General features: G+C 39.9%; 1 protein-coding gene across 1 annotated transcript in view; it reads right to left on the reverse strand.

Moving 5' to 3' along the window:
* Nucleotides 1–628: 628 nt before the first annotated feature.
* The window catches only part of hecw2a (HECT, C2 and WW domain containing E3 ubiquitin protein ligase 2a), a 47,417-nt gene continuing 21,558 nt past the window's right edge, over nucleotides 629–26,487 (reverse strand). The window contains exons 14-29 of the mRNA XM_079563347.1: nucleotides 25,892–26,077; nucleotides 23,249–23,383; nucleotides 20,325–20,427; nucleotides 19,169–19,265; nucleotides 19,001–19,084; nucleotides 17,723–17,805; nucleotides 17,255–17,375; nucleotides 17,058–17,171; nucleotides 15,682–15,834; nucleotides 12,060–12,158; nucleotides 11,687–11,816; nucleotides 9,834–9,980; nucleotides 8,531–8,645; nucleotides 5,531–5,616; nucleotides 2,483–2,595; nucleotides 629–1,318 (exon numbers count right to left, since the gene is read on the reverse strand). Coding sequence (XP_079419473.1) covers nucleotides 1,207–1,318; nucleotides 2,483–2,595; nucleotides 5,531–5,616; nucleotides 8,531–8,645; nucleotides 9,834–9,980; nucleotides 11,687–11,816; nucleotides 12,060–12,158; nucleotides 15,682–15,834; nucleotides 17,058–17,171; nucleotides 17,255–17,375; nucleotides 17,723–17,805; nucleotides 19,001–19,084; nucleotides 19,169–19,265; nucleotides 20,325–20,427; nucleotides 23,249–23,383; nucleotides 25,892–26,077 — 1,878 coding nt within the window. The 3' untranslated portion in view covers nucleotides 629–1,206. The remainder of the gene's footprint in view (nucleotides 1,319–2,482; nucleotides 2,596–5,530; nucleotides 5,617–8,530; nucleotides 8,646–9,833; nucleotides 9,981–11,686; nucleotides 11,817–12,059; nucleotides 12,159–15,681; nucleotides 15,835–17,057; nucleotides 17,172–17,254; nucleotides 17,376–17,722; nucleotides 17,806–19,000; nucleotides 19,085–19,168; nucleotides 19,266–20,324; nucleotides 20,428–23,248; nucleotides 23,384–25,891; nucleotides 26,078–26,487) is intronic.

Below are 26,487 nucleotides of genomic sequence, written 5' to 3' on the forward strand. Positions count from 1 at the left end.
AAAAATCCCTGAAAAAAATCAACGAACAAATGTATCTTTGCTGTGAGCGACTCCCTCTCCTGAGACCTGACTGTAGCTTTACCGGGTAGGTTTGGTCCTCATCCAAATCCATTCTTTGTTTATACACAGGAAAAATAGCATTTTCTGTGTCTAGCAGCAGGAGCATTTTTTTTTATATTGCTGGCAACAGTACAGTCCTAAATGTTACATAGTGTACCTTTAAGTAAGTGGTTATTCTGGTGAAAACACCCAGTTTGAGAACCACTGGACTAGATCATAGAAAGAATGTAAAACCACTACAGATTTTAAAGGATATTTGGGGGCATGGAGTAGTCCTTTGAAACGTCACTACAATAACAGTCTTGACCAAATCTTGCGATCACAAAGTTAAAGCAAAACAACGTTGTATTTAAACATCTCTAAAACTTCGGTATTTTGATTTGACCTTCTCAAAGTGACTACTACTGCTAATGCTGGACCTTTGTCTTTAAAGTTCTTGTAATCATTGGTTTAAATTCAGTTTAGTCACGATTTGGTCCACATTGAGGCCCATTTTAGTCATGAAACAGTCCAGATCAAGTTTGGTATAGTCCACCAATATTATATGGAAATCATCACAATACATAATCTTTATTACCAATCCCAAGTAGTTAGTAAGAGTTGCTTTACTAGTAACAAATGTGTGGTTCTGTTTCATGAAATTCACTTAAAAAAAACCAAGCAATAAACCCGTTTTACTCCAATCCTCCTCCGTGTTTGACGCACTGGGGGCGACACTGTGTAACTAAATGCTCATGATGAGAGTTGGTTGACTTGTTCGTCGTGTTCAGTGTATGCTCGTGTGTACTGTAGGTCGTTTTACATCACTGCAGCCCAAATGCAGCAAGGACACAGTTTTCAGGTCCAAAAGAAAAGGAGAAAGAGGGAGGAGTTTGTGAAAAAAACGATCAGTCTTTTTCCGATGACGAGGAAGGAAACGTAGTGCCGTGAATCCAAGGCCGAAAACTCAAAGCACGTGTGAGGGCAGGAGGGGAGGGACAGAGAAGACAAAACAAAAATAGAAAATTGCACCGTCTTTCTTTCAGTGAGCGTTCAGAAAGAAAAAAAGAAAAAAAGGCATAAAACGTGAAGAGATTTTGGTGCCGTCGGCTGAAAAAAAGTCAGTCTTATATGTCCTGCTTCGTTCGTTACTCTCCTCCCGAGGATTTACTCGAGGCCAAAAGTGCTCGTCTCCTCCACAGCGGTGACCAGCTTCTCGTACAGCATCGAAAAGGATGGATACGGAGGGAGGTCCAGGCGGTTAAAGCAAGTGTGTGCCCTGAGGAGAGAGAGAGAGAGAGATGATCAAGATTAATGTCCAGCAAGAGCAGCATCAAGACAAACAGTAATAGCTCTGTGGTTAATGTGCATTTTGAGCATCTTACAGCAAAGACTTCAATAGGACATCGACAGAGCTTAGCAGCGAAATGTTGCCATTATCATTGTAAGTTAAGCAGCTGTGGGAATCACTGAACACATTGAGTGCCGCGCTGTTTTGGGGATTTAGCTGTTGAATGCCATCAATCCAGACTGTTTTTCATGATATTTGTAGCACCACAGTGTATTCTGTGTTATTGTTATGGACACACGTTATGGCTTGTTTGAAAGACGAAACTCTAAGCTCTCCACAGGTGAAAACAGTTTATTTTTAGGTGCCTGAGAAATCTAAGCTAAACAGAGGCCAAGTTGTTTCTAGATTCGGAGATAACGTTTTTTTTTTTGCAACACTCTCCTTTCTGATTAACTCCTCTCTCCAACTTTCTCCTCCTCTATATTCTCTGGACAGACACTAACGTTATGGGAAGAGGCAAATGCCTAAATATATTAGATTCAAGTAAATTTTCAACAACAACATTGTTGTTTGAAACACCGCATGTTATCAAGCGCTTGTGCATTTAAACAGCCTGGTTCTCGGATTAAAGACTTTAACAGGATGTTTCTCAGTCGTCCTTGGATTGATTTTGACCATTTGAAAACTCAGAGAAACGTTAAAATCTCAACTGTTTCGATCTTTCCAGGGGAAGCTGCTCTGCTTTGTCAAATACACTCCAGAGAGTGAGAGAGAAGTGTCAGGTTTACAGCTGTTCACTACGCAACATCACGCCCCCGCGGACAAAAAAAAGAAAGAAAAAAAAACCCATAATATATATGTATAAAATGTCCAGATTTTGACTCTTCACAAGTTTTTGATTGTCATTTATTTCACTTCTGTTCACCCCAGAGCTACCAAAATCACACATAAGGTGTATTAGTTTCGCTATTTAAAAACAAACAAACAAACAGCAAAAACAAGTTTTTCCGTTTTGGCACTCAGTGTGTTAATCTGATCAACGTTACCTGCTTCATTGCACTTACACTTACATATCTGCTCTTTCTTTCTACTAAATATGCTTCTAACATCAGATTTACTAAACTCAATATTGAAATATCCACACCAAAATACCTGGGTAATGAGGTTATTTTGCCCCACTTTTCCACACAGAATCTGCGAGGTCCGTTGCTCCCGCGAAGAGAAGCAAAGCCCTCATAGGGAATACTGGATGTGCCTGTCACAAACTGGAAAGAACAAGATTTATTCCACACAATTAAAGCCTTACTGTCACATTTATCTGATAAATTTAATAAAAGAATAGACTACAGGTGATGGAACATTGTGGAAAATATATTAGATCATCTTTCAGTTGTTCTGCACTGCAAATATAACTTTGCATCTTCTGAGCTTTAGGGCACATTTGGTATCAGTCAAATAAACAAACATGTTGCCATTGTGGAGGGTGCCGATATCAACACACACGATTGATATACTGTGGTATCAATCGTGAGTGTTGATCCACATGTTGATCCACCATGGCGATGTGTTGTCTTTTGACTGATTGCTTTTAGTTTCTCCTCTGGCACAGCGGCACAGACACAGGCTGCATTACATCATGCTAGGGGGCCCAGCCAAGCCAGGGGGGAGAAAGGTTCACGATTTTACGCTCTTTTCAGACATTCTCTTTAACCACTTAACCCCCACCTGAACCGAGCACATTTTCTCCAGTTTGGCAAATCTAAAAGCTTCTGAAAAAAGCATCAAAATAGCAACAAAACAAGAAGAAAACGAGGATGACAACGCGGCAAAAAAAGAGGCAAAATTAAATGGAAACAACATGGCAACAACGCGAAGAAAAATATCCTATAATCTGCAAGCTCCAATCCAGACGCTTCTAGATTTGGGTAAAGGTGAACTGGAGAAAATGCACTTAAGGCAGGTGGTGAGCAGTTAAGCATAATGAGGTGGCGTTAAAATCAGGCCTATATGAAGGTTTTGTCTTATTCCTAAAATAAAAAATTAGTAGACAGTTCAGTAGAAGTGAAAAAACAGCACTTGAAGCTAGCGGGTAGCATGTAGCATAAAGCTAACATTAAAATTCCTGCTATATTACATTCTCCATTATTTCACCATGGAGCTGCTGAACCGCTTTGCTACTATCCATGTCTCTGTATCTCTACAGCCCCTTAGCCTGCTTAGTATATTTTTCCTATAGCCGTTAGCATTTAGCCATCAAACATAGGAAATTATAAACGATCTAGATGTTTTCAGCTGTTGTCAACCACATCGACTACATTTAGATGATGCCAGAGGCTTCAGAAATCATTTATGAATATATGGACCTTTTCAGATTTAGCTCACGGGACACTTTAGTAGTGTCCCGTCACTGGGTCCATGATCTCTCTGTACAAGACCAAAATGTCCTCAAAAACAAACTTATTTTTCCTCTATATAACAGTGTAGGCTTTTAGAATGCAGTGATGTCACCTGCAACCCAGCAATTTAGTAATGTCTTCTTTTTGTGGGGTCAAATAAACATCCAGTGGCCACTAAACATCATTTTATGTGTAAATGATAGAGAAACCACAGAAATTATATAAAAGCCATACAATGCCATACTTTGTTTTACAGGGCTTCACTATTCATCTGTATGAACGTCCAAGTATCTTTATCAGAAGAGATAAACACCTTAACCCCCAACTTAACTGAGCACGTTTTCTCCAATTTGGCTTTACCCAAATCCAGTGTTAATTTTGACAACATATTCTAATTTAGTTTTAGTCTTAGTCTTTTGACGAAAATGTAATTTAGTAAAAAAAATATCTTCAATTTTAGTCTAGTTTTAGTCGACTAAAATTTCAGGTAACTTTAGTCGACTAAATTTAAGACGAATTTAGTCAACTTTGCATTGATAATATTTATTATAATCATATTTAATCTTGTTCCTCTGCTTCATGGAGCTGCTCCACATGAACAAAGCTCAGAGCTGATCCTTTGGCAGTGAATTTAAATGATCTGAGGCTCTTTCAGACGGTCAATAGAAGTTTGGATGATTTCTCCTCCTTTTCATTTTTATTTAGTCTTATTTTAGTCGACTAAAATATCTGGACATTTTAGTCATAGTTTTAGTCTCATAAAAAACTTTTAATTTAGTTTTAGTCCAATTTTAGTCGTCAAAAATAACACTTTGACTAAAATTAAGACTAAATATTTTAGTCGACGAAATTAACACTAAATCTAAAAGCTTCCTGGAGAAACTAGTAACATAATAGCAACAAAAATTGGACAAAAATGTGAAAAAAGCGACAAATACACGCAAGGAAAATGATCTGTAAGCTTGTAGATTTTGGTAAAGCTGAACTGGAGAAAATGCACTTGGTTAACCTCTTAACTCCCAGCTAAACGGATCCCATTTTCTCCAGTTTGGCTTTACCCTAATCAAAAAGCTTCTTGGGGAAAAGCACCAAAACAGCCACAAAAAATGAGAAGAAACAAGGATGTAAACGCAACAAAAAAATGACAAAAACTGAACAAATATTTGACAAAAACTCAACCAACAAGTGACCAAAAATGTAAAAAAAAATGTGAGAAAAACTCAACCAAAATGTGACAAAAGCTCAACAAAAAATGACAAAAACTCAACAAAAATGTGACAAAAATTTGAAAAAAATGTGACAAAAAATCAACCTAAAAGTGACAAAAATTGAACAAAGATGTGACAAAAAGTCAACCAACAAGTGACCAAAAATTTATAATAAATGTGAGAAAAACTCAACCAAAAATGTGACAAAAAAGGTGACACAACACAGCAACAACACGAGGAATAATATAAATTTTGTGGGTCTTAACTTTCAAATGAGGTGTTACACAGACCTATAGCCAAAGAGGGCAGCATGCATTCGGTTTAGGCGGGTGGTAAGAGGTTAAGGTGGGGTTAAGGGGTCAATTAAAGCAGACTTCTATGTAGAGAAAGGTTTTAGTTCTAGCCTCCTGTTATGCTCACAAGTGGCTAAACTTCGACCCTCCTTCAGTCCAGAGCAGGCCCGGCGGACGGCAACACCTTTGCACAGTCTCAGATAAGAAAAACAAACTCCTAACGACTGAGCCGGGAGGACCTACTACAGTTCCCTCTGCCACCACACGATGGCAGCCCCCGTCCACAGTCGGAGCGCGCTTTACCTGCAGCAGCCTCAGCCTCTGCTCGTTGTTGAAGCGCTCCACCGCCGCCCAGAACCAGCGGATCACTATGTGGTTGTCATGGTAACCTGCGGAGAGGAGGAAGAGGAGGGAGGAGATGAAGGAGCATGAGTCAGAAGAATAACAAATCAGGGCACTGTGTCTCCATCCTCTCGGCCCAAGGCACCGATTTCTGAAGCGTGATTTTTTTTTTGAATGGGCCCATGATGTTCGATGTTTAACGAGTAGAGTTAGTTTGAGACTGAGATGCACGACAAGTGAGAATCCTTTGGAAGAAACTGATACAACAGGTGCATATCGAGCATTTAACCAAACTGCTTCCTTCACTGGATGGCGGAGTTGGTGGACGAAATACGAAAATAGTGCAAATGTGTTAAAATACTCACAAGCACCACACTGCAAAAAGTAATTAACTGGATCAGTATAAACATCTCAATTTGAGCATAATAATCCAAATTTTAGTTGTTTTGAATAGTTAAGAAGTTCTTGGGCATTTGTCCTAGATTATTTCACTTGTTCTGAGATGTTTCTGACTCGTTTCGATACATTTCGTCCTTATTTCAGGTAATTTTCTTTGCCAATGGTGTAAGAAAATTGGTCTTATCTCATTGGCAATTTTACTTTCTTATTTCAAGCGAGATTTACCCTAGAACTGGTCTGAAATGTCCTCAAACAAGCAAACTAAACTTGGTTCGATCATTTAAGCCAATGCTTGATATTTACTTTTTGTAGTGCAGGAAAAACTTGCTGAATTTGAGATTTTGAAATCTGATGTTATAGTGTGCTATAGTGTGTTATAGTGTGTAAGCCAAATAAGAAGAAATAAGAAGAGCTCGGGTACTTGCGTTTGTCTACTTCAAGTAAAGACTTCAATTAATCAAAAATGTATCAATAAGTAATGTCCTTTAATGCTTCTTTAATTCTCAAATACTATCATTTTAGTGCCTTAAACATTCCACTGGATACAATGATCAAACGTTTGTGGAAAGTTGACAAAAAATGGACAGAATCAAAATCAACAAAACAGCGGATTTGGCCATAATAGTCAGTTTATAATCCATCTATCTATCCATCCTTCACATTGCACCAGCCCCTTATGGCTCCTCCTGCAGGTGGTGGGTCCACAGAAGGACGGCCTCATGGTTCTAACCGGGCCTGTTGGTTTCTCACGAGGGGCTTCTGAACCGCTCTTTGTCTGACCCGTCTCCTCGAACCTGTTTGCCCTGGGAGACCCTACCCCGGGGGAAGGAAGGCCCCGACAACAGAGCTTCCAGGATCATTCAGGCTCTCAAACCCCTCAACCACGTTAAGGTGGCGGTTCCAGGAGGGACAGTTTATAATGATCCATTTCAAACTTTCTACAGGCTGAAAGAATGCAGTGACAAATAAAACCCATCAATAGTCTGGTCTTGTTGCGGAGATTAGAAACAAAAAGGTGCCAGTACATAAATAAATTCTTTTCAGGTAGTTTTTCCCCCAAAGATGAACAATATCAGAGCCTACACACTGAGCCAAATCTGAAACTAAGGCGCTCCATGATTTTTGAATGGACCCTGGTCTTTAATGTTTAATGGCAGCATGAGCAGCCGTGTCTCAGTCGATTCGTCAAATAAAACCCTCTCCGGCCGGGCCCAGACCAGTCGTGAGCGAGAGTCCTCTGTGTCTACATTCTGGCGGTGGTTCAATCGCCGGAGCATTGGCCGAAGCCTCACAAATCCTTTTAAAATGATCTACGGGAAATGGCTCTATTGTTGTGACTGAGGCTTTGATTTTTGCATCAAGCACAGAGCCATTGCCCGGACTCCCCTGTTACTGCTTTACAGTCTTACACGACGAGGGAATGAATTAAGCTGAGTGGCTAAAAAAAAAGTCACCACCTGGATTTAAAGTGGACATATCGAGCAAATTCCTGGGTTATTCACAATATTCACGCAGTTTTGAGTAATCCTCGGACAAAGCTGTTGAATTTAGCTGTTTCTTCTTCTATGGTGTCAGCGCCTCGTTCTGTACTTCCTGGTTGCCAAACTGTTCTTCACCTTTTTAAAGCCCATAGCCCAACATGATCGATTTTGCGCCATTCTGTGCTTGAAGTGGAGTTTCTAACCACGCCATATTCAACCTGGAAGTTTTATTTTTATTATTATTCCTATAGCTGCCAGCAGGAGGAGCCCCAGCCAAGATTTTCACCAGCTCTTTCTCCGAGTAGGGGAAAGCTGCAGACCCAGAGCCCAGACAGATCTACCATGAAGCGAATCCACTGTGATAGTGCGCCCTCTGCTGGATAACACGGATCTAGCCCGATCAGCGTTTAATATTCTAAAAATAAAAAATCTTATGAACAAATTCGGAAAGTGTGACTAGATGCTTCTGTTGATGGATAAAGATAATCCCTAATCCTAGCCTAAACCTAACCCTTAAAATTATTGTAAAACATAAAATATCAATAAATAATACCCTCATGGATCCGCCCCTACCAGCAGAGGGCGCACTATCACAGTGAATCCGCCTCACTGTCCTTGATCTGCCTCTGCGGGGCCTGCAGCTTTCTATTATTGCTTTCTCCTGCAGTTCATTGTTACTATTTAATTCTTACAGAGACAAATTTTCTAATTATTAACTTAAAATATCAAAGCTCAGGCTCCAAAATAAGGTTTCTAAGTCTATTTTTCAGCTCCATATGCATGACATGTCCACTTTAACAAACTTTCATGATCTGCAGCTGGTCACGTCTAGGTTCAACAACACTATGAGCCCAAAGAATGAGATCAGCTGAACATCATGAATGACCAGGTTGTTCTATCAATGGATTTCTTTTTCCCTGATGGCACGGGAATATTCCATGATGACAACTCCAGGATTCATTGGTGCTCACATTGTGAAAAAGTGGTTCGGGGAGCATGAGACATCATTTTCACACATGGATTGACCACCAAAGATTGAGAATCTTTGGGATGTGTTTGAGAAGAGTTCATTCTCAGGTACCTCCTCTGTATTCAGTGTTGTTTCTCCAGTCCGACAGGTCGATCTCTGCCGTTCCAGCGATCACCAGCTCCAGCTCCCGAGCGTCGAACACCGACACCAACCGGACATCCACTACCTACGCACACAAGACATGCACAACAAGATCAGGAATCAAGCATGAGGGTATAAGCTGAATGCCCATCTCGGGTCGCCCGTTGCATTATGGGTAGTGGAATTTATTTCGGCTACCAAACAGTATTGATAGTTAGCGTAAAGCAACGTAGAAAGCTCTGATTAGGACCGTTTTAACCGCTGGAAAGTTGATGATATAAAGTGCTTTTGTCGTCACCGTGGAGCTTGTTAAGCATAAAGTCTATTTTTACAACCAGGGCTGCTACGGAGATAGACAGAAACTGAAAGAACTGAACGGCCGTTCATATGTAGAGATGCTTCAAAGTGACGACCAGTCCTTGTTCACATAGTTGGAATAACTATGTGAGAAAAACATTTCTGACCCTCGAAAGCGACAAAGTTGGACAAAGTGCAGGGTCTGAAACTGTGGCCTCAAGTCGCCGATATTTAGAACATTTAAATTGGAATGAGAAATAAACACGTAGAGTTCTTTTTTTTTTTTTGTCAATAAGGAGGTGGACAGTAAATGAAATCTTTTATATTAGTATTGTGACCAGAGAGATCCACGTACACATACAGGCTAGGCCATCTAAATTCACTTTATCTGTATTTTTTACGAGTGATCGGATGGAACAACATGGCTAATCGATCACTAATTTGACAGACGGAAATGTACCCACTATATTTAACATCAACACCGTTTTGAAACCTTTCCCTGCAATTTCAAGACGAATTTAAATGATTTAAAAAGTGGCGGTGTCTGTGTCGGGCTGATCCCAGGTCCTGTTGTCCCCCTGTCCACTATGGTCCGCTATGGTCCGCTATGGTCCGCTCCTGTATACGGAGCCGCCGTCCTGACTTTTCCCTCGCTTTCAAGATATTGACAACATAAATATTTGCAAGAAATGTCACTTCACTACGGGCATTTAAACCAATGCCCGTAAGCCTTATGGGTCAAGGTTATGGCTCAATATACTTCAGTGTTCACGCTCTGCTACCTGAACTCGCTCACACATTTCAATGGCTGAGTGGTTTGTTTGGGCTGAAATTAGGAGCCTGATTGACCCACGCATGCGCAGTTGAGATGGGCATTCGGCTTGTTAAGTGTTTGAAGATCAGCACAGTGTGGTAAAGCTCTACGGTACTTTTTAAATCAAATATCTGCACATAAGTATATCATAATTTGCTGTACCTCATAGAAACCCCTGACCAGGCTCTCTGTTTGTTGGGCAACTCCTCTCTCGATCCTCCACTTCACCATCCGCTCGATGTACTCCTTCTTGTTCTTCTCGGCGACAGGAATCCCAGCTCCGCCCGGCTTCAACTCCCGCTCTGTGATCTGAAAAATAGCACATATTTTTAAGTCAAGATGCTTTAGATTATTTGATAATTGGGTTCATTCCACCCCCAATCTCCTTTTGATCTTCCATTTGATTATGTTGAAGCTTGAGCGGCGTTCCAAGGCGTTTTTCCAAGTGAGCAGTCGGATATTTACCAGTCACCATTTGCCTGCGACGAACCATTAGCTGCACCAACTACAGGCTGTTTATAATGTTGTGACGTCATGTGAATGCAAATTATTTTTCTTTAAATGAGAAAAAAAGTATTTCTTTCGTACCTATGTTCCCAGGGTCCTATGTTCCCTCACTGCGGACCCGACCACATTCTGTTAATTTAGAGAAAAAACACCAACTAGGCTATTTAATTTTCTCTTTCCCTGTCTCTCTCTCTATATATATAAGGGTTAGGGTTTTTAAATGTCATTGATTTAACGCTTTAACCCCCACCTGAACCGAGAACATTTTCTCCAGTTTTCTTCAAATCTAAAAGCTTCTTGAAAAAAGCGACAAAATACAAAATATGAGACAAAAATGAGGATGAAAAAGCAGCAGAGAAGTGACAAAAATGTGACCAAAAAAAGTGATGAAAAAAATGTGAAAAAAATGACGACAACGCGGCAACAATGCGAGGAAAAAGATCCTTCTAGATCAGTGACAGTATGTTGGTCTTAGCTTTGAAATTAGGCGTTACTCTGGCCTATGGGCTGTGATCTCCAGTCAAGAAGCTTTGAGATTTAGGTAAACTGAACCGGAGAAAATGCACTTGGATGGGTTAGGAGGTCAAAAGCAATTCCACATACGCTAAACCAGGGGTCCTCAAACTACGGCTTGCGGGCCGGATTTGGCCCAGCCCCTGACTTGTAGAGCACAAATCCCTGAGTATGTCAAAAAAAAGTCTATAGCCCATTCCTGTGTGGAGTTATGATTTGTTGATCAGGATATAAACAACACATTACAGCCACGTGGTAAATGAAGCTTATCACCACAGAGTGTGGAGTGAATGAAAAATGACTGCAGAACTTTGAGAAAATTGTGACACAGGCTTGGTGGAAGCAGTTATTACTTTGTTCATATTACACAATTATGTTTTATTTGAAAATAAAAATAAATGTAATACCTGTGGTTTATAAAATTAAAACAAAGTGTGAAGACTTGATTACTATTTTTGCAAATCACTACAGCAAAACAAATATGTGCCTGGAATCAAGTGTTTATCTTGTGGATATAGTAGTGGGGATGACTGTACCAGGCAAGTAATCTCTACTTCACAATGAGGCCTGCTGCATTATGGTCTGGGTCAAACAATTCTATGTTATAGCCAACCAGGCCCGGCCCCCATCACAGTCAGGAATGATAATGTGGCCCCCAGAGAAAAAAGTTTGAGGACCCCTGCGCTAAACCATAGGCTAAAACCCTATAACCACTGCCGAACATTGAGCCTAATTGCCTTATTATGGAAACCTATGCTATAGTCTACTCTTTTTAATTCGTATTTGTAATCTTGTGCATAATCTTCTCGTATAGAAACAATTAAGCCTCTCGTTTGTCACTAACTCTCTGCTGAACAATTAAACAATACCGCATATTGTCTTTTCGGCCGTGCTCTGTGTCATGTCTGATATGTTTATTCTTTCACTTTGACGGAACACCCAACCTTGGGAACATAGGTACCGGGGAACATAGGGTTGACCCCTTTCTGGAGCACCTGTCCAAAGACCTCCTCGTTGACAGTGAATGTGAGGTCCAGCATGTCTTCGATGTCGTTGTCCTTCATCCACTGCAGACTCTGGTGAAACTCCTCGTCCAGGAACTCCAGGTCGCTCAGGTCACACGGGCTGAACCAGAGAGAGAGAGAGAGAGCGACATCACTAGAGGTTTTTTCTTATTAGCTTCAAACCGTTAAAGACATTGCCAGAGGATTACATCATGTTGTACATCGGGTTATTGCGCCAAGCTTTTTTCCTTTATGGAAGATAAGCATAACAGGCTCACAGAAAATTGATTGGATCGGATTTCGGATGGGAATTTCTGCAACGTCATTGTTAGCGAAGAAGCACGAATAAGCGACTCTTTCTTACATGCGCAGGAGTCCTTTGTAAAACGGTCGAGTGAAAAAGGCATCCAGCAAGTACTGATGGACAAGAGCCAGGCCCAGGATCCTCCCACTGAATCGAAACCTGGAGAGAGGACAGGCGAGCAGAGAGGGGAAGGATATAGGGGGAGTTAAGGATAGAGCGTGATAACATAACATTTACTACATGCCGAGGCTAACGGAGCCGTGTGCAAACAGGCAGAACATAAACCTCCATAAACAGACATTAAAATTGACTTCCTGGTTTTATTACCTTTACAAAGCTGGATTTATTACAAGGCTCTGGTAATTAAGAGATATTTTTAGACACATCACTTACTCAAAGGACCGGCTTTGCTTTATTGGCTTGTAGTAGGGCCGCGACACGAGATTAACCTCTTAACTCCCGCCTGAACCGAGAGCACTTGTCACTTTGTCACTTTTTCGTCAAATTTTTCGTTTTTTTTTTGCTCAATTTTTTTGTCACTTTTTTGTCACTTTTTCATCAAATTATTCACATTTTTTGGTCAAATTCTTATCCCTTTTTCGTCATTTTTTTCTCAATTTTTCGTCAATTTTTTCTCACTTTTTTGTCAAATTTTTGTCAATTTTTGTCAATTTTTTAATCATTTTTTTGTATATTTTTTGTCACTTTTTCGTCAATTTTTTGTCACTTTTTTGTCACTTTTTCGTCAAATTATTCACATTTTTTTTGTCAAATTCTTATCACTTTTTCGTCCATTTTTCGTCCATTTTTTCTCACTTTTTTGTCAATTTTTTGTCCATTTATGTCATTTTTTTGTCATTTTTTGTCATTTTTTGGTAAATTTTTTGTCACTTTTTCGTCCATTTTTTTGTCACTTTTTCGTCACTTTTTCCCACATTATTCGCATTTTTTTGTCAAATTCTTATCACTTTTTCATCTATTTTTTCTCAATTTTTCATCAAATTTTTCTCACTTTTTGGTCAAAATTTTGTCCATTTTTGTCATTTTTTTGTACATTTTTTGTCACTTTTTCGTCAATTTTTTTGTCACTTTTTTGTCACTTTTTTGTCAAATTATTCACATTTTTTTTGTCAAATTCTTATCCCTTTTTCGTCCATTTTTTCTCCATTTTTCGTCAAATTTTTCTCACTTTTTTGTCAATTTTTTTAAAGTTTTTTTGTACATTTTTTGTCACTTTTTTGTCACTTTTTTGTACATTTTTTGTCACTTTTTCGTCCATTTTTTGTCACTTTTTCGTCAAATTATTCGCATTATTTTGTCAAGTTGTTATCACTTTTTTTTCCATTTTTTTTCCATTTTTTTGTACATTTTTTGTACATTTTTTGTCACTTTTTCGTCCATTTTTTCTCACCTTTTTCACATTTTCATCCTTGTTTTCGTCTCAGTTTTGTTGCTATTTTCACACCTCTTTTCCATAAGCTTTTGGATTGGGGTAAAGCTGGAGAAAATGTGCTCGGTTCAGGTGGGAGTTAAGAGGTTAATAAAGAATTTACCCCTGAACTAGTTCTGGTCTATTTGATCTGGGTTGGGTGATGAGCAAGAGGATTTCTTGCTCATCTCGCTGTTGTTATAAAAATGGAACCTCTGGGTACCTCACGATTCAATACGATACATGGCTCATGATAACAATACACCAATACTGCGATACTTCAAGATTTTTAAAGAAATGTGTGATTTTCAACCATTTTTAACATACTGCATATTATTCATGATTTACATTTGTCCTCATGTGCCTTGTACCCCTTAGTCCTCAATAAATAAGTGAATAAATGATCCCTGACCCCCACACTGAAAATGGGTCCATAGATCTGTCAGTGGCATCACATCATTTGCATTTAAATTAAAAAGAAACCACAGCCCTGTTTCAAAAGGAAAAAAATCAACCACAAATTCATCTTATTTATAGTTATGCGACGTGATTTTTGATTTTTATTGTGCCACATATGTTATGATGAACTTAATTCTTAAATGGACTCGCAATGTAAAAATCGCTATTAGATATTTTTCCAAAATTGTGCACCCCTATCAGGATGTGTGGCCGTGAACAAAAAAATGATTGACAGTGTTTGGTCCAAGTGCTTAAACTGTAGTGCTGCCCTCTAATGTTCTGACTGAAGTCTTGATTGTTATTGGCATCTATATCGACTGTGACAACAGTGGAGACCTGCTGCCTCATTAATATGCATGATGTTGATCTTCAATGAAGGTATTCAAATCGTCTTCTGTACTACGATTTGAATACCTTCATTGAAGATGGACAACTCCTGTACGAGTGAGAGCTTACCCGGACATCATGCATGATGTTGGTCATTAATATGCATGATGTAGGCGCATCGAGTTGCCTTGTGTACAAAATGCGCGGTATAAATAAAGTTGCCTTGCCATCTGTGTTAATTTCGTCGACTAAAATATTTAGTCTTAATTTTAGTCAAAGTGATATTTTTGACGACTAAAATTGGACTAAAACGAAATTAAACGTTTTTCATGAGACTAAAACTATGACTAAAATGTCCAGATATTTTAGTCGACTAAAACAAGACTAAATAAAAATGAAAAGGAGAGACTAAAATCATCCAAACTTCTATTGACAGTCTGAAAGAGCCTCAGATCATTTAAATTCTCTGCCAAAGGATCAGCTCTGAGCTTTGTTCATGAGGAGCTGCTCCATGAAGCAGAGGAACAAGATTAAATATAATTACAATGAATATTATCAATGCAAAGTTGACTAAATTCGTCTTAAATTTAGTCGACTAAATTTACTTGCAATTTTAGTCGGCTAAAACTAGACTAAAATTGAAGATATTTTTTTGACTAAAACTAGACTAAAATTGTTGTCAAAATTAACACCATGTAATCAAAAGTATGATATCAGAATAAAAAGGTATCGTATCATCCCACGAAATATCGCGGTATATTTAGCAAAGTCAATATATTGTCACACCCCTAACCTAAACTCAAACCTATCCTATACCAAATTGTGTTTTCAAAATCAAATCAAATTCACTTTATTTATCCGTTAGGAACTTCATTTGCAGACGAAGTGCCAGTACGATAAAAACAGCACATCCACAGACTTACAACACAATCAACAATGCAATAACGGACGGAGGTCGGGAGGGAAGTGGAGGTCGCCCTCTTTGTCCCCAGAGGGAGGGACCTGAACCTACGCCCTATGCAGACAATAAAACCCCTAATAATCACATTTATGTCATCTTTCATGCCTAAGGAGAATCAAGCAGCATAAGTCACAGTGCACAGACTTTGTTTAATATACATAATGAGCCATGTGCTATAGGTTTTGGCATATTTTAACAGGCTTTGCTATTGTTTTTATTCACTTCCTATGGTATCAGACTGGTACTCGGTATCGGCGACTACTCTGACCCCAAGTGTCGGATCAGAAAAAAAAACTGGCATGGGATAAACACTACAACTAACAACTACAATATTTATAATCTGTCCAACGATTTACAGCCTGTAGATTTGATATTTCCTTTCAGTGCTCATTTATTCTGTTAACTGGTACACATCCTGATACTTTGGAAAAATATCTATCTTTATTTAAAACACACAGCACATCTTTTTCAGACCCGAATAATCAATATGGAGACAGACTTCTCACCACTCATGATGGTTGTCCACGAAGGCGGACATGGGGCTGATCTGGACGGTGTAAGTGTCGTTGGCTGAATACTCGAACAGGCCGTAGTACGGGTTGAACAGCTCCCGAGACACGAGGAAGAAAAACTCCCTGGAGGGGCCGCTGTAGTCCAGACTGAGAGACACGAGAGGAAGACAAGAAACAACAAATTCAGCCAAATTAACAGAGCTGTTCTGCTGTTTACAAAATATAAGTTAACCCCCACCTTAACCAAGCACTTTTTCTCCAGTTTGGCTTTACCCAAATTTAAACACTTAAGAAAAGGCATCAAAATAGTGACGAAAATGTGACAAAAAAGTGACAAAAACACGAGAAAAAAAGTGACGAAAAAGTGACGAAAACAGGAGAAAAAAGTGACAAAAAAGTGACGAAAACAGGAGAAAAAAGTGACAAAAACAGGAGAAAAAAAGTGACGAAAATGTGACGAAAAAGTGACGAAAAAGTGACAAAAACACGACAAAAAAGTGACAAAAACACGACAAAAAAGTGACAAAAAAGTGACAAAAATATGACAAAAAAGTGACAAAAAAGTGACAAAAAAGTGACAAAAATATGACGAAAAAGTGACAAAAACACGACAAAAATACGACAAAAAAGTGACAAAAATGTGACGAAAAAGTGAAAATAACAAAAGTGCCGAAAACACGACAAAAAAGTGACAAAAACACGACAAAAAAGTGACAAAAAAACGACAAAAAAGTGACAAAAATATGACAAAAAAGTGACAAAAAAGTGACAAAAAAGTGACAAAAATATGACAAAAAAGTGACAAAAAAGTGACGAAAAAGTGACAAAAATGTGACAAAAATGTGACAAAATGTGACGAAAACACAACAAAAAAGTGACAAAAAAAGTAATGCAAAGGCCACAAAAAGTGGCATAAACATGACAACATTTTTTATAAAAAAGTGACAAAACCACAACAAAAAAAGCCACAAAAAGTTACAATCACGTGTGTGGATCATAGCTTTCAAAAGAGGTATTACACTGCTGCTCTCTAGTTGAGAAACTTTTAGATTTGGGTAAAGCCAAACAGGAGAAAATGCACTCGGTTACGGCGCGGGTTAAGTGGTTAATATGGACGTTGTTATTATTTACAAACGAAATGAAAGATATTGGCCATAACTTTCAACTCAATCTCAATCTCTCAATACCTTATATCACATTTTCTGTCCGTTATTTCCCACAGAAAAGCAAATAAATAACTAACAATCCCCAAATGTGGCGCTGAAGCTTTTGTTTGCTTTGGCGTTGAAAGTATTTCTCCCTATCACAGTATTATGTAAGAGTAAATTAACTTTGGGAGCGTTGGCATTTTCGGTCGATAAGTGACTCACCCGTCCTCTCCCACGAAGCTGACGTACAGTTTACTCCTCTGTAGATCCTTCCGTGAGTAACACATGATCTGATTAAAGGCGTCCTCCAAAAGATGATCTCTGCGAATAATTAATCTGGAGAATGAAGGAACAATCATTAGTCACAAGCCTAATGTACGCATGTGTCTATTTTAAAATTCTTTGTGTGTGAAACTTACTTGACTTTCCCCGGGCCCTGGCCATAACCCTTCGTCTCCAACTTCCGATAAAAGTTTCTCAGTTTGGCCTCGAAGTCTCTCTTGTACGGGGCCGGAGCGCGGGCGTTCGCTCTCTGGGTACCTGTAAACACAAAACCAAAAAGGGAAAAGGACAGAAGAATGCTGTGTTAATAGAGTACTGATGTTATCTTTGTGCAGGAATATACTTTAGGGTGAGGGTTTCCAGCCTTTACCCCGTGGAATGAATTGAGTTTCATCTTATCACCAGACTAATATGAGCCTAAATGTCATCAAGCTCATGTGGGGATGAAGAAAGCCTTTGGGGGGCTGCTTTGGAACCCCTGCTTTAGGGTCATGTAGCAATGGTGTTAATGGACATGGTATTTCCTGTGATTTCTATGCACTATGATGGGGTTTTTGCACAGCACACAGTGACCTTATTGAAGACACACAGACAGACAGGATTACCAGGGGAGCTTTGAGGAGACGAGAGGCAGTAACCTGGGTGAAGTAACGGCGGCACATAGGACATGACCTCCTCTTCAAACAAACTGAAAGGAGAAACAAAAACACAACATACTGTAACACATGTAGCATAGAAGTTGTGGAGAAAAATAAATAAATAAATAAAGCCTATTGACAAGATTTTCCCCGCTGTCCTAAGAAATCCCTAAAGGCTTCACTGATCAGTAAAAAAATGTCCATGGGAATAAACAGGGAATTAACACAACTGAAGGTAGAAAAGGGCTTTTGAAAATAATGATGTATATTCACCAAGTGTATGTATTATTAGGGCTGTCACGATAAATACTGTGTTGTATACTGTACTGTGGTCATACCGCCTTTGTGATGCCCAATCCCGTCAGACCTTAGAAGCTAAGCAGGGAAGGGCCTGGCAGGACTTGGATGGGAGACCGTTTAGGAACACCAGGAAGCCTAGCGAATGTAGTGCGTGAGTGAGTGGTTGGTGGTGGTCGGAGGGGCCGATGGCGCAGACTGGTTGCCTCGCTTCCGTCAGTCTACCCCAGGGCAGCTGTGGCTACAATAGTAGCTTACCACCACCGGGTATGGAGTGAATGAATAATGCAATGTAAAGCGTCTGAGTGTCCAGAAAAGCGCTATATAAAACCAATGCATTATATTGATCGACTTATCGTTCGGTAAATAAGAGGAAAAACGATACATTTTTGGGCTCGATATTTATCGTCTGTACATTTATTAGCATCCCCCCCCTTTCTTTGTAAAACTTTGATTTTTAACTGAAGCAAATTGAGTTTCATAACATTTCATGTGTATTGCGGCGTGTGTGGTATTTTAGGATGTGAAAATGCTCTGTACTCTTCACGCAGTAAATATTCTCTACTCCACGTTACGGGTCTCGGGTCTTCCTTCGTACCAATGATTTCAAGTATTGATCACGTTTGTCATGATCTGAGTTAGAAACAGGTGAAATTAACTAGCCACAGTGTAAAACTGTGCTGTTTGCCCCACCCCTTAATTAGAAAGAGTATTAGGCAGAATGTAGGTTTGTGAAAGGAGTTTGTATGTTTTGACATGACAATATGGAGCCTCACACTTGGGGTCAGGGGTGTGGCATTACTCAAATACATGATTGATGATTGGTTAAAAAATATAATTAACTTATAACATATTCACTTATTGTTCATTCAACAAATAAAATGTAAAAATATCATGTTCATTTAAGTGTTTGGACAGTTTTAAATTTTGTTCCTACGTACCACTCACCTCAACAACATGACAAGATCTGCATCACTGGAGAGTCGAGCCAGCCCGTTAGCGCCTTCGCTGCGAATGAACTGCACCTTCTCCCTAAAAAAAATAAAACACACACGTAAACGCGAACACAGTGGATTAAATATATCTCACAACAGAGAAAGTAAATAACAGCAGTACTTGAGTGAATGGTTTCTGGCGAGCTCCGGCTGTCTTTCTTGCAGGATCTCCAAGATGTTGGGTTGCCGTAGAAACGCGACTATCTTGTCGTTGTAGGCTGAGGGAGAGAGAGAAAAAAGATGAGAGCGCTGCATAACATTATCACTTTCTGTGAGAGACCGAAACTTTTCACATCGAGCACCGAGTAATTGTGAAGCAAATATTTGACGCTGAATGTTGTAGCACTAATCTACATTTGTGCCTGTGTGTCTGGTAAAGCCCGGATCGAGGCTAAACCAGGACAAATGCGGAACTTTTGAGGTTATATGTTGCAATGTCACTCACTAAACTAACAAAAAACTATGACTTTGCACAGACAATGCTACTTTTGAAGTGGGTTTTCAAAATATAAAGCATATGGAAAAGGATCGGGAGTTTGTAAATCTAATGTTTGGCTGCCTGATGTCAAGGCAAAGCAGAAACATCACCATGGAAACAAGATGATGATGTCCCGCTTCCAGCAAAGTTATGAGTTTGTCTTTTTTTTTTTGGGCTTCTTTTACCAACTAACGTTTGCCATGTTTGAATCTATTTACTGGGTGAAATGTTCCTCAGTTTAACCCCTTAACTCCCACCTGAACCGAGCACATTTTCTCCAGTTTGGCTTTACCCCAGTCCAAAAGCTTCTGGAAAAAGGTGTGAAAATAGCAACAAAACTGAGACGAAAACAATGATGGAAATGTGACAAAAAAGTGAGAAAACATTGACAAAAAAGTGCCGAAAAATTTATGAAAAAGTGGCAAAAATGTCACAAAAATGCCAGAAGAAATTGACAAAAAAATTGACGAAAAATGACAAAAACGTGACAAAATGTGACAAAAAATTACAAAAAATGTGATAAAAATGTGACAAAAAAGACAAAAAATTGATAAAAAACTGAAGAAAAAATTGACGAAAAAATGACAAAAATGTGACAAAAAATTGACGAAAAAATGACAAAAATGTGACAAAAAAATTACCAAAATGTGATAAAAAATGACAAAAAAAAAATGACAAAAAAGTTACAAAAATAACCCAACCCAACAAAAAAATTATGGAAAAAAATCTGATGACGTGAGGAAAAAGATCCTCTCGGTTCAGGCGGGAGTTAGGTTAACAACATAAAAAACATACTGACCGACAGGCACCAGATCGTGGTACTGGTTGCGACTGGACCCGCTGAAGGTGCTGGAGGGCCGGGGCAGGAGCGGAGCGCTCGTCTGCCGGGAGTCATCCACCACCTGAGACGACAGGACGGACTACAGTTCAGGTCGTAGTTCTGCCACTGACACGCACTCCGCCAAACTGATTGAAATCCATGTTTTGTCAGGTAACGCATGTATGTTAAAGGAATAGGCCACCGTTTTAACAAACTGAGATAAGTTCTTAGACGAGTTCTTTAAGACCAGTCTGGTCTTCACGCGTGCCTTCAGTCACGTAAACACAGCACAGACGGCGTTAGCATTTAGCCTCTCCTCCTCTCCTCTATAGCTCCAAACGAGGTCAAGATAAAAGCTACCAAGCTCTTCCACGTTTCCCCTATTTAACCTCTTAAGTCCCGCCTGAACCAAGAGCATTTTCTCCAGTTTAGCTTTACCCAAATCCTGTAGGCCAGTGTAACACCTCATTTGAAAGCTAAGATCTACAAAACTCGTCTAAAAGGATCTTTTCCTCACGTCATCAGATTTTTTTCCATCTTTTTTGGGGGGGGGGGGGATTCAACTAATTTTATAGCATTTTTGTCAATTTTTTAAATCAATATTTTGTCATTTTTTGATCACATTTTTGTCACACTTTTTGTTAGATTTTTGTCATTTTTTCAATCACTTTTTTTTGTCAAAGTTTTCTCACTTTTTTGTCACATCTTAATCATCTGTTGCTATTTTCACACCTTTTTTCCAGAAACTTGTGGATTGGGGTAAAGCCAAACTGGAGAAAATGTGCTCGGTTCAGGTGGGAGTTAAGGGGTTAAATATGGTTACATGAAGTGTTACACTATAAAGTATAATTACACAAAAGGGGAACTATATTGTAAGGCGTAATAATACGTAAATAAAGGAGTAGTTCGACATCCGTGCAGTAATATCTTCACTTCACTGTGCAGACGCCCAACTATTCCTGGTATTATTACGCCTTACAATATAGTTCCCCCTTTTATCCGCTTAGAAAATCCACATTGTTTAATTTTGTGTAATTATACTTTGTAGTGTAACACTTCAAGTAACCATATTTAAATAGGGAAAACGTGGAAGAACTTCATCTATGCTGTGTTTACATGATTGAAGGCAGGTGTGAAGACCAGACAGGTACTAAAGAACTCGAAGGTAACCACTTCATCATCATCATTGCAATATCCTGAGTAAGTACAAACTGCTCAGTTTTGACAATCTCATTTTATACAATAATCTAAGAACTATATTCAAAATCACCAATAATGCAGCTCCACCACCACTGAAGAGCTTTGTCAGACTTTGTTCTGAGCAAAATACAAGAACTACTCGATCCACTGCAAACAAAAACTGTGCCAAAAAGATCCTCGGCCTTTGCACAATGTGCCTTCTCGTTTCGCTCCATTAAACAGTGGAACGAACTTCCAGACAGTTTGAAACTGTCTGTGGATTTTAATAGTTTTACTAGAAATTTGAAAACTTACATTTTAGATCATCAGTCGTGTCAGCATTAATGAATGTATTGTAAACTATAGAGATTGTTTAGTTTTGTTGTTGTTGTGTGTACACTTTTAGGAAAAGCATAGAATGTATTTTATACAGTGATTTTATTATAGATTGGATTTATAGATTGTAATTGTAATGCTTTATGTTCACACCTGTCCAGGGACTGCGGATGGAAAATAGCTGCTGAGCTAAATCTGGTACAAACCATCTCCTCTTGTAAAGACTAATGGTTCTGTACATTGTCCCTGTTTCAATAAATAAAATATTGAAATGAAATAAGAACATACCTCAGTATGTAAAAACAGTGGCCTATTCCTTTAACAGATCACATTCTGTCTGTAAAAACTGCTAAAATGTTATCAAAACTCTTAGGGCTTGATCTTCTGCCTGGCACAAGAAGGGGTCGACTGAGATGCCTTTTCTCTGTTCATCTTTAACATGGTGTGCTGCCTTATGTAGCTACTTCTTTCAGCAATTAGGCTACACATGTTTGAAGCTCCAACAGAACAAACTGTAAACTTTATTCCACTGTGAGTTAAACAATGGCCGTGTCCCGAGAGAAAGAGAAAATACCGCTGGCTGTGGTATTGAAGAGCGTCGAGCGGGGCTCTACACGCTGCAGAAACGTGAGCGAAACACCAGCACGTGTGAACCCCACACCCCTGCTCCGCAGCAAACATCGGTCATGGTTGTCTGTCCAGCCTATGTTCAACGCCTGTTCAACCCACTTACACAAAAGCCTAGTCTAAAGCCTGTGTTGAGATACACAAAATCAGGCCCCTTATATCCACATATAGATATAAGGCATGGAGTGAATGAACCCCCCTCCCTTTCATGTGTGAAGGGCTTTGGGTGTGACTTGTGTCATATGAAAAGCGCTATACAAATAACATTCCCTTTCCTTCCCCCCTTCCCACATATGGATCCATTATCTCCAGAGAAGGAAGAATTTGCAGCATTGTATATTTCAAATAGCCAATCCCACACTCTTTTATGCCTTTACTATATGTCTTGTCATGTTAAGCAAACAACTGTGATCTGTAAGAGTAACAATGAGCAGAAAGAAATGGGAAAGCGACTTGGCATGGCAGCTGTGACTCCTCGGCCTCACAACTGTTTGTTGTTTTAAACTGGGTATTGATTTTGTGGCTGCAGCGCGGTAATATGTTGTGTGTCTAAACATAGTGTGCAGAAAGCGTTGTATCACGGCTAGTCAGATTAGCATTGACCACTCCCTGCCGGTGCACACTTTGTTCTGCGCTGCAAACATCTGAGTGGCTCCGCAGTGGGTCATACAGCGTGGGAATTACTTTGCTTCCCATTAACTCGTGTGACTTCCCTGTGGACTGACGCCTGCGTTTAGGGCGAGGAGGAGTGTGGGGCTCACCTCTCCGGCGCTGTGGCTGCGCTGCCGGCTCAGGTGTTGGCGATGGGCCAGGAGTCCGGTGGAGCGCGAGCTCTGGAGGGGCAGCCGCGGGTCGATGAAGGTCGTGGAGCGACAGTTGTGATCCACGAAAAAAGGCTGGGTAACGGGACAAGTCATTAAGTCTTATATAAATGTTAATGTGAGCATAAAAGACTGGTTGTTAGCATGATCACCTTAAAAGCCAGAGGTGGGAGACTCGACTTGAGACAGACTTGAGGCCAGTGACTCTCAATGACTTGCTGTGACTTTATAGTTATTATTTATTTGAGTGAAACTGTCGAAAAATCAGGATTCATTTCGTAAAAGCGGCGCATCTATGTTTACATTATGGTAATTAGCCACATGCGTGTTCGGTTTCCAGACGGAGCTCGTCTAATCAATACAGCGCGAAAAGGCAGGAGGAAAATACGACGTGTTTCTTTGGATGCATTAAAAGTTTTCTCAAGACAGTGAAGAGGAGGAGATTTATGGACAGGAAAACGTTTGAAACAATGGCGCAGACGGGCGGCCTCCAGAACGACGATGCGTAAGAGCTGATTAATCAACAGAAATCTTGGGGCTTTTCGATGTTTTAAGGCGTTCACACAAAGTTTACAGCATTTAGTGACTATTTTACGCATCCGCACACAGCCCAGTGACAGCGGGACTGAAGGCTACGCGGAATCTACTTTGAGCAGGGGCGAATCCGAGTATACATGGGCTGGGGCAGTACAGGGGAACCACTGCCAGAAAAACTGCCAGAAACTAACAAAAATAAAAATATTGTTTGATATTTATATTTCACACTACAAGGAAAAGCAGCTCATGTTTAAAAGACTCCTTTTTTTTTAAGTCGCCCCCCCGGGCCCCCTCCCTTAAAATGCTGTCCCGGTAATTTTGTACATAGACTGGAGCATTTAAAATATATATAGTTTGAATTTTTTGGTGATTAAATATTATCCATGAGATTTTTAAAAGTTTGATTTTAGCCTAAATGTTAAATGTTAATCGCTATCTTGAGAAAGCACTTGTTATTTTCAAGATTAAACACATTTTGAAAAGTAGACACACTGGCGTTTGTGACTTGAGGTGACTTGCCGTCTTTAGCAAGACTTGACAAAAGCTATGACTTTACTTGACTTGACTTGACTTGAGCGCATGACCGATTGACTTGGGCTTGCTTGAGACTTGGACCTTCACGACTTGGACTTGACTCGAGACTTGCATTTAGTGACTTACTCCCACCTCTGTTAAAAGCCCCAGCTGTCGTACTGCTACACAACTTTATGAACCCGGACAAAAGCGCTGAGCTGCCTGTCGCCTGAGTCAAAACATAAATGCCTGTACTGTGTGATTATATTCAAATGAGACTGATTTTTTTGGATTTCCGTGTCTGAAATATCACTGACAATAACTATATGCAGATTATGAGCTCATTAACTGAGCAGCAGACAGTTAAAGGAACAGGCCATCGTTTTTCCATACTGAGATATGTTCTTACCTGAGCTTAGAAGAGTAGATGCGTACCTGTCTGGTCTTTTTGTGTGCCCTCAGTCACACACAAAGACCAAATATGTGGTTAGCATTTACCCTCTCCCAGTGTACTCCTATAGCTCCAAACGGTTAGAAAGTTGGAAGCTACCACGCTCTTCCAATTGAACTCATAAAGACTAGACAGGTACACATCAACTCGTCTAATCTCAGGTAAGATTATATCACAGTATGGAAGAACTGTGTGCCCTCAGTCACGCAAAAAGACCAAAGATGTTGCTAGCGTTTGGCCCCACCCAGTACATTCCTATGGCTCCAAACGGGGTGAAGTTGGAAGCTACCACGCTCTTCCAAGGGCACGCACAAAGACCAGACAGGTACGTATCAACTCGTCTAAGCTCAGGTAAGAAAATATCTCAGTATGAAAAACGGTGGCCTGTTCCTTTAAGGCCAGGGCTTTACAGAGACAAACTGCAGATCATTTGACAACATTAGGTTTCATGAACAAAATCAAGATGGGAAGTAGTATAGTAAACTGGGAATATAGTATTGATTGACCACATCAACAACTTTTCTAAAACTGATCTACGATTTTGTAAAAACTCAGGTGTGAGTTCGGTCATTAGGACTTAGAACTACAAAGTTGTTTACCCACAAGTGAGAGTAATCGTTAATAGAGGGGAGGGACTTCAAGCTTAACTCCTCCCAGTGATCTATATCTAGTCTGTGGGCTGAGCTGAGACTTTAGTGTCGCTGATGAAGCCTTTTGGATGAGAGGCGAAACGTTCAACACTTCAACGACAGAGAACTGAGGCTGAATCAAGAACCTGTGCGACTGAGAGCCTAGATATTTTGTAAAAAAGTAAATGCTGTTTCTTTAAGTCTTCCCTGTCAGTGCAAGGTCTACGTTTTAGAAGCAGTGATATAATTAAAGAAAACGCTCTGAAGTCAGTCTTAATTAAGATGGACACCCTATTTGTCATAGCCTCTGTGACATTCATTAATTAGTCCACTCTTCCAGTTACACATCAGAGCGAACAGACTTCAGAGCAGCGGATTGAGGTTAAATAGACGTCTTGACACTTAAATCTTCAGCACGCACACACACACACACACAGATAGACACACTCTTACCTTGCCCGTGTGGTCGTGCTTCATCTCCCAGCCGCGGGGGAGCTCCAGCTGCTTGTTGGAGAACATATTGAGGAAGGTGACCAGGTCTCTGTTGTGCTGGTAGCGCTCGAAGTAGTGAGCGTCGCGCCGCACCTTGCTGATCATGTGCTTCAGACAGGTGTTGCTCGTAAACATGCGGTAGGCACTCTGCGACGAGAGAGGAGAGACATGTATAAAGGTAAGAACATGAGCGTGACATTGGTGCTGGTCAGAGGAGGTTTGTCAGCCATGTTCCCATCAGACAGGCCCAGAGGCAGCAGTGGCTTCGGTAGAGTGTGACAAAGGAGAGGCTGAATGTAGTTACGTGAAGGCATTTGGGTATTTTGAAAGGTTATAGCCATATCTTTTATTGTTTTGATCATTATTAATTACACTGTCTAACGTAGAATCTATGACATAAGTGACACTCTATGATTAAAAGTGTAGAGCCGTGATTTCCAACCTTCACAACCTTTTCCTGAATGAAGTAGTTTGTCAGGTTGGATTTTCCCATTTATTCACTGGTAGAACTGAGGTCACTGAGAGAAAACCTTGGGGAAAAAAAACATTGGAGTTGA

The sequence above is a fragment of the Gobius niger genome, assembly GCF_951799975.1.
Source record: "Gobius niger genome assembly, chromosome: 9".
Classification (NCBI taxonomy): domain Eukaryota; kingdom Metazoa; phylum Chordata; class Actinopteri; order Gobiiformes; family Gobiidae; genus Gobius; species Gobius niger.